Source organism: Nycticebus coucang, chromosome 2 (assembly GCF_027406575.1).
Source record: "Nycticebus coucang isolate mNycCou1 chromosome 2, mNycCou1.pri, whole genome shotgun sequence".
Lineage (NCBI taxonomy): Eukaryota > Metazoa > Chordata > Mammalia > Primates > Lorisidae > Nycticebus > Nycticebus coucang.
This window is the reverse complement of record NC_069781.1, coordinates 71,590,171-71,603,378: the sequence shown is the minus strand read 5'-3', so window position 1 is coordinate 71,603,378 and position 13,208 is coordinate 71,590,171. Positions and strand designations below refer to the sequence as shown.

General features: G+C 40.5%; 1 protein-coding gene across 9 annotated transcripts in view; it reads left to right on the top strand.

The window, feature by feature from the left end:
- KDM4C (lysine demethylase 4C) overlaps window positions 1-13,208 on the top strand; it is a 447,042-nt gene that overhangs the window by 357,098 nt on the left and 76,736 nt on the right. For 7 of the 9 annotated variants that reach the window (XR_008376280.1, XR_008376282.1, XM_053573098.1 and 4 more), the window contains one exon: window positions 2,194-2,379. Coding sequence is in view for 6 of the 9 variants with exons in the window: in XM_053573098.1 (XP_053429073.1) it covers window positions 2,194-2,379 (186 nt within the window). In the remaining 3 variants the exon portion in view is untranslated. The remainder of the gene's footprint in view (window positions 1-2,193; window positions 2,380-13,208) is intronic. The other 2 variants (XR_008376284.1, XM_053573090.1) reach the window with 1 other exon arrangement.

Genomic DNA, 13,208 nt, shown 5'->3' with positions numbered 1-13,208 from the left:
GTAGACTCTTAAATGACTCACTGATTATGCCTGGGGCTCCTGATATGAGTTTTTGCTATGATAGCTGCCATCACAAAATGGTACCAAGATACCAGGATTTATTAAGAATGTATTGATATGGATACCAAGGATTGCCAAAGAGGTACCAAGGTAGGGTATTAAGTGATGCCTTTATGTAGATATTGATAGGTCCTGTTTTAGTTCTCTCTCTTACAAAGTATCCCTGACCATCTCTATATACATATATATGTCTTTGTAGGTATGTATGTATGTGTATGGGTAATTAATCAGCTGAGCCACATCGTCAACCTCCACTTAACAAATATTTAATTATACACTGAATCTAGATCTATAGGGAAATCAGTAAGTGCCTGGAGTGTAGGCACGTATAGGGACTAGTGGAAATAACACCACTCAACTAGTACATAAATCTTTGCCTTTCCATCACATGCCGTTTCTTTTTTCGGAATGACTTGGAGATAAAGAGAAGCTGTTAATATGTGAAGGATATTAACAGGGTGTTGGTGGCAAGAGATTTATGTTATGAAGAGATTACTCTGGCAGCTCAGGGGAAGATGAATTGAAATGGAATAAAATAAAATATGGGGATATGGCGTACCTCCTGTGTGTGGGACACAACTACAACAGGGAACTTACCTAACAAAAGCAAACATTGTAACCTAATTATTTGTACTCTCATATTAATCTAAAATAAATAAAATAAAACATGGGGTCACAAGTTAGGAGGCCATTACTATACTGGGCAAGACACCCTGGACAGAGTCGGTGGCAGTTGGTACAGGAGGTCAGGGAGAGATCAGAGTGAGATTAGAGAATCTATAAGACTGAGTTGCTGATCCGGTTGTAAGGACAAAGAAGAATTACCAGTTAAGTGCATAGGTCTGTGATAAAATATTACAGTTCCCCAAAGGCATTGAGTGTAAGTACCTTTTTTGTCTCCAGGAAGGAAAATGTACCTAGAAAAGAAGAGCACTTGCACCCACATTTGGTCAGATTGCAAACCTTTTTTATCCAATGGAATGAAACATTGAACTTTTTGATCATTCTGTTTCATCTGCTTTCCAAACTGACCCTATATTGTTCTACAGCCATATTTTCTAACCCTCAAGTTTTAATCTCACATTTAGTGAAGCTTTTTGATTTTCTCTATCTCTCATAACAAATGCGCTGATAATGTTTAGAGCTAATTGTAAGCAATTTAGTTTTCAAATTGTGGTAATCGTTATTGCAGTTTTTGTTTCATTTTCTCTTCCCCAGGCATCATCAGCGATAGACTTTCAACAAAATTATGCCCTTCAGGTTGATTTTCAATTTCCTCACTTTAGGAGGCATATTTGTTTTTTTTTGTCAGTCATAAAGGGTTCAGATTTAGATTATTAAACACTCAAGCCCCTTGTTTCTACATCGGACCGTGTAACACTTTACTTTTTCTTGTCAATGGAAAACTTAGGCCATCTGTACACTGTTTGTGTGTTTTTGAAGACCTCATCTAATTTCGGAGTGCCTGTCCTCCAAGCCATATTCTTCTCTGTGTACAGAAAGACATGCTATGCAGGAGGTAAAACAGAAGTAGCTTTCACATTAATAGGTGATTTACAAGAGCACCTTTGGGGCTTTTCCTGAGCTCTGTGCCTAGAGGAAAAGGGTTTGGCGGTCCTAACTAAGAGAAGTATTTAAACATATGTTTGGTAGCATGTGATCATAGAAGTGTTTCTTTTAAAATAAGCAGATTATATCGCCACTGATGTTCTCGCCACTAGGAGGGTCTTGGAGGGTCAGGACTTGTTGATGTAATCAACGTTTTTCTTCTCTAATAGCAGTTTTTTTGTTGTTGTTGTTTGTTTTTTAGAGACAGAGTCTCACTTTATCACCCTCGGTAGAGTGCTGTGGCGTCAACTCACAGCAACTTCCAACTCCTGGGCTTAGGAGATTCTCTTGCCTCAGCCTCCCACGTAGCTGGGACTACAGGCTCCTGCCATAACTCCTGGCTATTTTTTGTTGCAGTTTGGCTGGGGCTGGGTTCAAACCTGCCACCCTCGGCATATGGGGCTGGCGCCCTACCCACTGAGCCACAGGCACTGCCCTCTAATAGCAGTTTTTCTATGAATTGTGGAAATTGGCAAAGTTACAAACCTCAGAGGTTGAGTTAATGATCTTTTCTTTTCCTCCCAGAAATGCATCTTCTGCAGACACCGGGTTAAGAGGGTCTCTGGAGCCTGCATCCAGTGTTCCTACGGGCGCTGCCCAGCCTCCTTCCATGTTACATGTGCCCATGCCGCGGGGGTGCTGATGGAGCCTGACGACTGGCCATACGTGGTGAACATCACATGCTTTCGACATAAGGTCAACCCAAATGTGGTAAGGCGTGGTCTCCCTTCTCAGGTGGGGAGACTGCATCTGGATTCTCTCTTGTACATCTCCAGGCCCCAGCATGCTGTACTCTGTAATGTTATCATTGTTGACAGATCTAGACTTTGAGAACAGGGATTGCATGTTATTATTTACTGGTATTTGTCCTGGACCCGCCAGTGTTTGGTAACACACTAGATACAGTAACTATTTATTGAATTGAATGAGTGAAAAAAGAAATGAATGAATAAAACTCTTTATGCCTGTTCTGTTTTGGGATCTGTATACAGGGCTGCTGAGTATGCTTGCACAGATTGTAAACTACACAAAGCCAGGGTGAGAGCAAGATCATTTCTGAGAGGGACAACATGAAAAGCACCACCTAAGATTATGCAGTGAACAATCTCTACAACTGTCCACTGTGGCCTTGGGGTTTTATTCATCTCTTGTAGAAGAAACAGAGGGCCCCAACACAGTAACAGGAAAGAGAGGATGGTCAAGAACTTCGGGATGTTGCTGCTGAGAGGGGATAGGTGAGGATAGCATGGGCATCCTGGAAGGGGAGTGGACTATCTCATCACAACAGAAATGTAGGAGAGAAGTATAGAGATCTTTTACTCATAACTGAATTCATTTCTGGGAAAGGAGTGTTTACAACCAAGTAACATGTGAGTTTAACCATAATTCAGTTTACCTGTCCTTGGAGAGTGAAATCTTTTCTTTGCTTTAAATGCTTAGAAAAATTATGATGGTGTAGAGGTAGTAAGTCTTTGTTAGCTTTCCAATTTACCATACCTGTATTTGGCTACTAAATGGGAGGTTAAGACATTGCATAGATGCTCAACTTTGCTAACTTGTTGTTCTTTGTTATCCCTGGGAGACTCATCCACAGGCTATTAGCAGCCTAACATGCTTGTCCTCTGTCTCTAATAACCTCTGGTGAGCATCCTGCCACGTTGTCAGAATTGGCTACAACAAATTTCCCAGGTCTTTGTAATGGTTTCAGCAATTTCCATTGGTATCTTGAGAGATTAGAGACGTTTGTGGGTTGGGATTCTGTGCAGATGTATGTGAATGCACAAATTTACAAAATGATGTCACCAACTGTCACATCTATTTTATTTTCCATATTTTTCCATTGTTTCAGGTCTCAAGTTGCATATTCATTCATACCTTTTCCTTAGTTTCTTGAGTTAATGTGCTGTTGTTAAGAACAGTTTTATGTATTTAGTAGTAAATACATTTTAGCAGTTTTTTTCTTTTTTTGAAACAAAGTCTTACTCTGTTGCCCAGGCTACAGTGCTGTGGCATCAATCTACCTCACAGCAACCTCAAACTCCTAGGTTCAAGTGATCCTCCCACGCTGACCTCCCAAGGCGCAAGGATTACAGGCATGAGCCACTGCACCTGGCCTATTTTAGCACCTTTTACAAAATTATAATACCACATCACCTGGTGCTCTGCCAGTCACAGCATGCAGTCACTAGGATTATCTCATTTTGAGGCATGAGCAAGGTCATGACTTGCTTTGAAGCAAAGCAGTTGGTGTTCCCACTTAGATTCTGCCAGTGATACACTGTGCAACCTTGTGCAAGCTCTTGTCTCTGAGGCTCAGCACCCTCTTCTGTAAAAGAATGGGATCCCACATCACCATGTTGTTTTCAGTTCATAGGGCAGAGTAAGCCTTCAGAAAACGAAATTGTGTTTATATTGCTTCTTCTACTTCTGCTGCTGCTGCTTCTATGGTCTTATGTGAACTGGGTCATGTGAGCAGTATTTTTCCTGTTTCAAGGATAAGAAGTCTAACATCAGGGAGGTTCTGTTTCTTGCCCAAATGGATGCAGTTAATGAGCCCACACTCTTCTCAGCCCACACTCTTATTATATGCCGAACTCCAAATCCCAAACCTCGAATGATTCTAGAGGTGTTCATCTAAAGCTTTGCTTGAGATCATACATTACCATTTTAATATTCCAAAGCTCCAGTTACTGATGGTTATGTTGAAGTTGCTGTTAAAGTGATCCAGGTGTAATCAGGACCTCATTCCTCTTAACTCTGATGTGGGCTTCAGTCAGGTTGAGGTTACTAATGTGTTTCATAAATGATGATGAAGAAGGGAATATTTGACTTTGAGGTGATTTAGAAACTACTATGCCCTACAGATCCACTTTAATCTTGGTGTACTTCATAAAGAGTGGAGAAAACATCATACAATTTACAACATTACCTGTGGCAGCTTTTCCTTATGAGGGAAAAATCACACTGTTCATAAATTGCCTTTGCTAAGTTCTGTAGGTGGAGGCACTGTGAACACTGTATTCTTTCTGAACTATATTTCTGGTAGCTATTACTTATCCATTCCTCTTCAATTCGACTCCTCCCCAAAACATTTGGCAACTAACCAGAAGGAATTTATAGAATCTGGCAACTTTGGTTATTATTATGCACATCTTTATTGCATGAAATATTTGTTACCTTTTCAAGCATAGAAAAGTTCACATTCACTCAAATATCCACAGATATGTAAACTGCGAATGCTGGGAGACACGCTTCTTAGAGCAGAAACTGTAGTTTGCCTGTATTCTCAACCATGCCTTGATTATTTGAGAGTAATGAGCAATTTCTGTATCATAGCAGCAAAAGCTATAAAACCTAAAAGCCTAAAACAACCTGACCCAGTTGTTTTATAGGGTACTGGAAAATAGCCTGTATAATTTGGGTGAAATAAACCTACTGTTGTTTCAATAGTTGCTCCATTTTTACTCGCTTTAGTATCATAAATTAATTATGCCAGCTTATTGAATTTTATTGAACTTTGGGTATAATATTATCTTTGTAAAAACATTCATCTGATTTTTTTTTTTTTTTTTTTTTATGCAAACCCTTGCTCTGTTTCCCTGGATAGAGTGCAGTGGTGTGGTCAGAGCTCACAGCAACCTTAAACTTCTGACAAACTTCTGAGCTCAAGTGATCCTTTTGCCTCAGCCTCCTGAGTAGTTGGAACTACAGGCACCAGCTACTACACCTGGCTGATTTTTCTATGTTTAGTGGAGACAGGGTCTTACTTCTGCCCAGGCTGGACTTAAAACTCCTAATCTCAAGCAGTTCTTCCACCTCAGCCTCCTAGAGTGTTAGAATTATAGGCGTGAGCCACCACACCACCCTCATCAGCTTTTTAATAATTGACTATCACATCAAGCAGTCAGCATATTTTGCAATTAGAAAGGTCAGCATTAAAAAAAAAACTAGTTAGGCAGCTTTAAAAGTCTTAAAGATGGAACGAAAGTCCCCAGCTGACCCCTATAATTTTTACCTAGTTTTGTATGTATTTGCCAATATTTGTGTCGAACACGTTTTTCAAGCGGTACTTGCTATCTTTCCAATGTGAGGTCTTCTTCGGGTGTGCTCAGGAGTGAGTATACATGTGTTCATGTGTGTAGTCAGGCTGTGTGCTTTGCCATGATCTCATGTCACCTATTTTCTGGCTATGTTTCTGAAGCTTCAATTTGGATATATTTCCTAAATCCACTTACTTGAATGTTTCAGAGATGTTTATAAAGAAAAGACAAAGAACACAATAAATAGCAACATGCTTTTGAAACTAGCAGCATTGAAAACATTTTTCTTCTCTAAAACAAATAATCAGCTATACATAAACTATATACTCCTGGCAAAATATAGCCACTGCAGAGACCATCTCCGGGCATTTGAGTAAACTAGACAGGTGCTCAGTGGGAAGGATACCTGAGTAACAGAGGACTCCAGAGGTGAGAAAGATCGCACGCACACATTGTTTTTTTAAGGAAATTACTTAGTAAACCTTCATATTACATTAGGACAGTCCATACACTCAGGGTAGGGACACCAGAATCACATATTGTTCGTACATCAATTCATTCCCATGAACATAGCTGCTTTTTACAGTATCTTATATGAGGAACATTCTATTTATTTATTTATTTATATATTTATTTTTTTTTGTAGAGACAGAGTCTCACTTTATGGCCCTCGGTAGAGTGCCATGGCCTCACACAGCTCACAGCAACCTCCAACTCCTGGGCTTAAGCAATTCTCTTGCCTCAGCCTCAGGAGTAGCTGGGACTACAGGCACCCGCCACAACGCCTGGCTATTTTTTGGTTGCAGTTTGGCTGGGGCCGAGTTTGAACCCGTCACCCTCGGTATATGGGGCCGGCGCCTTACCGACTGAGCCACAGGCGCCGCCCAGAACATTCTATTTATTTTTAATATCCTCTCCTCTAGAAAAAATATGACATGTAAGGAATTGGTTGTCTTTAGAATTTTAGATAATTTAGAAATTATGATTGTTAACATGGAAATAGATACCTCTTCAAAAAAGAAGTTTTGTAGAGAAAACACTGTGTTGATCAATTTATTCCTGCTGTTTTTTCTACTTTTTATTTAATGTTTTAACTGGATCAAAAGCTTCTTAAAAACAGTGAGATTTGATTTTGTTTTGGTTTCTTTGTTTGCTTTTTAGGCTTTCTATTCCCAGCAACTAGCATTTGGCTATCTATAGGAGCTTCTTGGTATAAATTTGTGGAAATAATACTAATATAACTCCATGAAATGGGATTAGTGGGGAAGAAAGTGAACTAGTTTTGCTTGAGTATTTTTACATTGAGGGTGTTTTTGATAGTTTACAATTGCACCTTACTCTAGAGCAGTGATATTTGTGTGTGCATGGTGGAAAGCAATGCCTAAGCTGGCTTCTGGATTGGTCGCTCCTACTCTGGAACATTGTCCCGGTCTTGTTATTTTGCCAGCCTTTATATTCTATTCTGGCACTCATCTCACACACCGATTCCTTTTTTGCCAGCCTTTGTGTCTTCAGGCCAGCTTCCTTTCTCTGTCATCACTGTGCAGGGGGTTGGGATAGTAGAGGACAACACTGAGCCTAGAATCAGGTAAAGGTCTCAGGGCAAGACAGCTCCTCCGGTTCATCTATGCTGATATAACTAAGCTTGGGGTAATAATGGAGGGGTATTGCCTCTCATCACTAACAACAATAAAACCTCTAGGTATGCAAAAACAGCTCTAGGCCTCAACAGTGTGCAAAAAGGATGATCAAGGCCCCTCAATTCTAAACCCTAGAATAGTAGTTCTTATCTTGGGAGAATACCATATGGCATATGATACTTTCAGTATCCACTATTGAGAAAAGACTTAATGACAAAAATAATTAAGAAATCAATACACTTTTATATGAACTCTTTAATTATGAAAGGATAGGTAGTATGTCAGGTTGATTATGTATTGATAGGGAGAAATCCCAAACACTCCCGCTGTAAGAGTCCCATGTATTTACCCAAGAATATGGAATTTTAGCAGAAGTAGATTTACCAGATAGGCTGGAAATGAATGCAGTCAATCATAACATACTTTCTCCTGGTTCCTCCTTCCTTGATGGGCATATGCAGTTGACTGTGTGTAGGGTGATGCCAGATCTGAAAGTAAAGATGTATTTTTTTTCTGTACCACAGCTTTTATAATGTATTTGGGGCTCATTCAGGAAAACTGATTATCCATGCTTTTCATTTAATAAAATTTTTATAAAGATGAAAGTGTCCTAGTTCTTAAACCAAAATCCAGGCCCACATATTCAATTAGGGGAAGAAAGTAGTGTCTGTTCCCAGATGGCTACTTGAACCATACTTCTTTCCAGCTACCGAGAATTTTAGAAAGCCTGTTTTCCCAGCATTTATCCTGATTCTGGTTTATATGCACATTTCCAATAGGCCTTTTGGTTTGAAGGCCAGAACTATACTTTACCATACCTGCATGGTGCCTCTCACCATATTATGCCCCTGGACCCAAGGTGGGAGGCCATGTAGTCATGTTCTGTGGTTAAGCAGCACTCATTCAGTTCACACCTCTGGGCAGGGTGTGCTTAGGTGTGCATTGCATTGTTGGGCCCTTTTGTGGATCATTATGGTTTCATCAAACCAGCCAGTGCCGAGTGACTTTGACATCCTTCTTTATGCTCATGCCCCGGTTTGACTCTCTGGTGCCTCTTTCCAGGTGACTTCTTATTTCCTAATTTAAAATCACTTTCAGGCATCTTTGAAATCGTCTTTGCTTTCCCTCAGCAGGAAGTGCCAAAGTTATCTATTGTACAAACTTGGAATCAGTGATTCCTCTAGGAGCCCAGGTTCTTTTGTATGGGAGCTCGATTAGAGACCAAATTTGGCATGAAGGGTGAATGTTACCATGTTTTACTTCACATAAGCACTGACTAATTCAGTACTGGGGCCATTTCAGTGGCAGGTCAGACAAATGATATTTTCTTTCAAATGGTTTAGAGCTCATTTTTATCTGTCCACTTCTCCTCTGTCTTTAATAAGCTTATTTTTATATTGCTCTAATTTTTCCTTTATAGATAATATATATTTTACTTACTTTACTATTTTACTTAAGTTATCTGTTGACCTGTCGCACTATATGTTTTTATACTACATATGTTTAAATTTTGTTGTTAATAAAATTTTAGATGTCTTCTTATGTTTCTTCTTTTTTTTCTTGGAAGTGTTGGATTTAGTGCCATGGAATTGCCTCTAACTTCTGTATGTCCAAAATATCCTACTTTCAAGCATCGCTTAAGCACCTTTTATCTAAAGAGAAAAACAAAAACCAAAAATCCTTACCTTCCCCCAAAGAAACACTAAAATAACTGAAAATACAGGGCATGGAGCATGATAAAATGATCAGACCTGTGGTCCCTTAGAGTGTGATCAGACACCTGTATCTCAGATGTTGGGATTTCAGACAAATATATGATTTTGATGTTTTTTTGAAAATCCTCTTTGGGGCAGTATAGGGTTTTGGAATTGGAAGGGGGACTGTGTTGGGCCCGTGACCTTCTTGTCCCCTTTTGTTTTTTTAGTTCCCTTTCTTTGGATTATAAGACTGACATGCCTCCTACACTAAGAAGGCACTTAACTCTCTCTCTCTTTACGAGCAAAGTTCATAATTCCTCTGAGGACCGTTCTTAAGTGTATTGAAGAAGAGATGAAAGTGGATTGGAAAACTGAAAGACTGTGACCTCATCCTAAGATTTTAAAATCAAACTAAAACCAAGAAAAATAAAGTGACTTTTCTAAGACTTTCAATATTGGAGAGACTCTGTTAACAAATTTGGCAAATACACTGCTTGCTTTCCCCTTCCTATCAGCACGTGTTCAGCCAGATCCCAGAAAATATGGCTAAGCGCAAAGATTAGTTATGGAGAACATTTGTTAAATTGCCTTGAAACTATTCAATATAAATGGGGACCATGGAATATACTGGAAATAAATATAACTTTTTCCTTTTAACATCTCAGTCCAACTGCACCCATTCTTCCTGATCAGACCTCAGTCACATACCTATTTCACATAATGTTTTGATGAGATAATAGAGGCAAACATTTATTTAAGACAACATAATGAGCTGTGCTCTTCTAAAGCATTTACAGATGTTATCTTATTTAATCTTCAAAACCCCATTTGTGGTAGAGAGGTCGAGCATCTCAAATCCAAAAATCTGGAATGATTCAACATCCAAACATGCTCACGGTAGCATTTCAGATTTTGGACTTTTAAATCTAGGATACTTAGCTGCTAAGCTAAGTAAATACAATGCACATGTTCCAAATTTTGACAAACTCCAAAATCTGAAACACTTCTAGATTCAAGCATTTCAGATAATAAATACTCAACCTGCACTCTGGGAGGCCAAGGAGGATGGATTGCTTGAACTCAGGAGTTCCAGACCAGCTTGAACAAGAGTGAGACCCCGTCTCTAAAAAAACAAAACAAAACAAAACCTCAACCTGTCTGTCAATTATGTTCTCCCACCCTTCACTGTTGTTTTGAGACAGTCTTACTCTGTTGCTCTCAGTAAAGTGCTATGGTATTATAGCTCACAGCAACCTCAAAACCTTGGGCTTAAGTGATCCTCTTGCCTCAGCCTTTTGAGTAGCTGGGATTACCGGTGCCCATCACAACACCTGGGCTATTTTTAGAGATGGGGTCTCCCTCTTGCTCAGTCTGGTCTCAAACTCCTGAGCTCAGGCAATCCACTGGCCTCAGCCTCCCAGAGTGCTGTGATTACAGGGGTGAGCTACCGCACCCAGCCTTGTTTTTTGTTTTTATTTTTGCAGATGAGAAAACCGAAGCACAGAGGATTTAAATTTACATAACTTTTGTGTGTATTACAGAAATAATAAGTAGAGAAGCCACGATTCAAAACCAGGCAATATGAATGGGCAGTATGAAAAGCCAGAGCCCAGGCTTTTAATCACTTACCTTATTACCATAACAAGATAAGCTAAATAAAGGTGTGGAAACGATGGTTTGATAGCCCAAAGAAGGAAGCCATTAATTTCATTAGGGGCAATGAGGAGGAATTCACAGAGGTTAATACCTGTGCGGGTTCTGGAAGAGTGGAGTGTGCTGGTAAGATAACGGGGTAGAGGTGTTCTGAGTAGAGGGAGCTACACAGCACAACCTACTGCAAAGGCCTGGTTTAGCTGAGAAACGTAGAAGAGTCCAGTGTGACTGGGCACAGGACATGCCTGGGTTATGGAGGAGTCAGGACTAAGTGGTGCGAGGAAACGTGGATCTGGAGAGGGAGCTTGGGTGACCAGAGTGCGCAGACCTTATGTATCATGGAATCCATGGAACCCATTTATATGTCCCTGCATTAAAATTTTAAAGAATCTTATTCCTTATTCCTGTTAGGGAAATGAGCTTGCTAAACAAGGATTCGTTATTATAGCTAAGGTAAGGGGCGGGAAGGTGTATCCTTTCTAGAGGAGATGGGCCCTGTTGAGGAGGAAGACGTTTTGGGGAGGCTTCCTGGGAGCAAGACCCATGGTAGTCAGTCCACACTTTGGGTGGGAGCAAATGTACGCTTCCTAGCAGCTGTCTCTTGCAGGTGTGCGCACACACAGTGGGATCGTGCTGAGACCTGGCAGGAGAGGCTGTTCATCTTGTTTTAAAGAATTTCTCACCCAGACATAGCTCTGTAGACTTCCTTCATTCGTGTGCCTCAGGTGATTCTTTTGACTCTTTTGCCACTGCTTTGGACACAATCTAAGGGAGTTCTCCTTTGTGCTGTAGTGAGTGGGCCACAGTGGGAGGTTTATGTGCCAGGTGATGTTTGGGCGCTGCATCCTGAGGCCGAGGGGAAGCTGGGTTAGTGAGCAGAAGGGCTGGTAGAGGTAGGAAGCTGACCCTGCGGTGCCATTGAGAAGTGGGACTGGGTTTCCACAGTGCCCATGTTCTATACATGATGAGACTGGTCTTGATTCTAGAAACTCCTTGGAGAGAGACTTTTAGGCCCTAGTGAATCAGATGTCATGGGGAAGGCAGAGAGAGAGGACTCCAAGAGACAGAAGTTAATTGAGAAATAATTAAAAGGAGGACTCTGGCCAACTTTCAGTGTGGCCTCCTAATGCCTGTGACCTTAGTTCCAGTAGGGTTGGCAAATCAGAAGCACCTATGAGTTGAAACCGTCTTTTTGTTTTCCCTCCCTTAGTCTGGAGCTCAATTCCACGGCTTGAGTCTGTCCTCTTTTAGTTTCTTTTCCATCCTTTTCATAAAGGGAGCCAGAATTTAGCTAACACTTATCTAACCGTGATCCAAACGGTATCATTTCCACAAACCTTTACCCATATTTCCCAGGTCCGGGGTGTCTTGTGTTGTTTTGGTGATGGAATTGTTTTGGTTCTTGTTTGTTCTTTAACAGTTTGGATATTACTAACATAATGTTCAATAAAATTTGTTATGCCCAACTGTATTCTTTCTTCTCAGACTTGTACATAATGGTTAGGTATTTTTTATATGGTGTGTTTCTTCCACATAGGGTTTTTTCCAAATGGTCTGCTGCAATTGCACCAATATTATTAAAAAACAGAGAAAATTCAGACCACAGTGAAAGTATGGAATAAAGAATTCTTAGTAAGGATTAAAAAAAATGCTATATTGATGCAGATCTGAATCTGATCTATATTCCTAAATCGAACATGCATTTAAAAAAAGAAATCCTTCATCCTCCTATCAATAGAAGTATTGTGTTGAGATCTCAGTCCATTTATCCCAGATGATAGAATTAAGGTCAAGTTTGCTTGGGAAGAGAAATATTTAGCACAGACCTTTCGGAATATTTACATTTGGAACCAATCTTTCCCTTATTCATTTTATCTGGTATAGGCAGTAAAGATGGAGCTTTGCTTAATTTTGTTAAGAAAATTAAATTTATCCCATCTCAAATGTTTAAGCTCTGTTTAGAACCCTCCAGGTTGCTTTCCTGCTGCTTTGTCTTTAGCCATTTCTGTAGGAGGGCTGAGTCAGTGAGGCTAAAGCCTCTCCCCCATGCTCTCTAGGGGCGGACAAGGATTCAGGAGTTCCACATCAAACCCCTGTGCTCACAGCAGCCTCTCAGGCTTCTTTATTAACAAAGGTAAGAAAGTTTAAAATAATATTGGAAGGATTATTGTGAGCCAAGCTTGGTGGCACATGCTTATAGTCTCAAGGGACTTAGGAGGCTGAGGTAAGAGGATCACTTGTGCCCAGGAGCTTGAGTCTGCCAGGGCAACAGAGTGAGATCCCATGTCTCTAATAAAAAATGATTGAGGCCAGCACCTGTGGCTCAGTGAGTAGGGCACCAACCCCATATACCGAGGGTGGTGGGTTCGAACCTGGCCCTGGCCAAAATGCAACAAAAAAATAGCTGGGAGTTGAGGTGTGGGCACCTGTAGTCCCAGCTACTCGGGAGGCTGAGGCAAGAGAATCGTCTAAGCCCAAGAGGTGCAGGTTGCTGTGAGCTGTGATGCCAT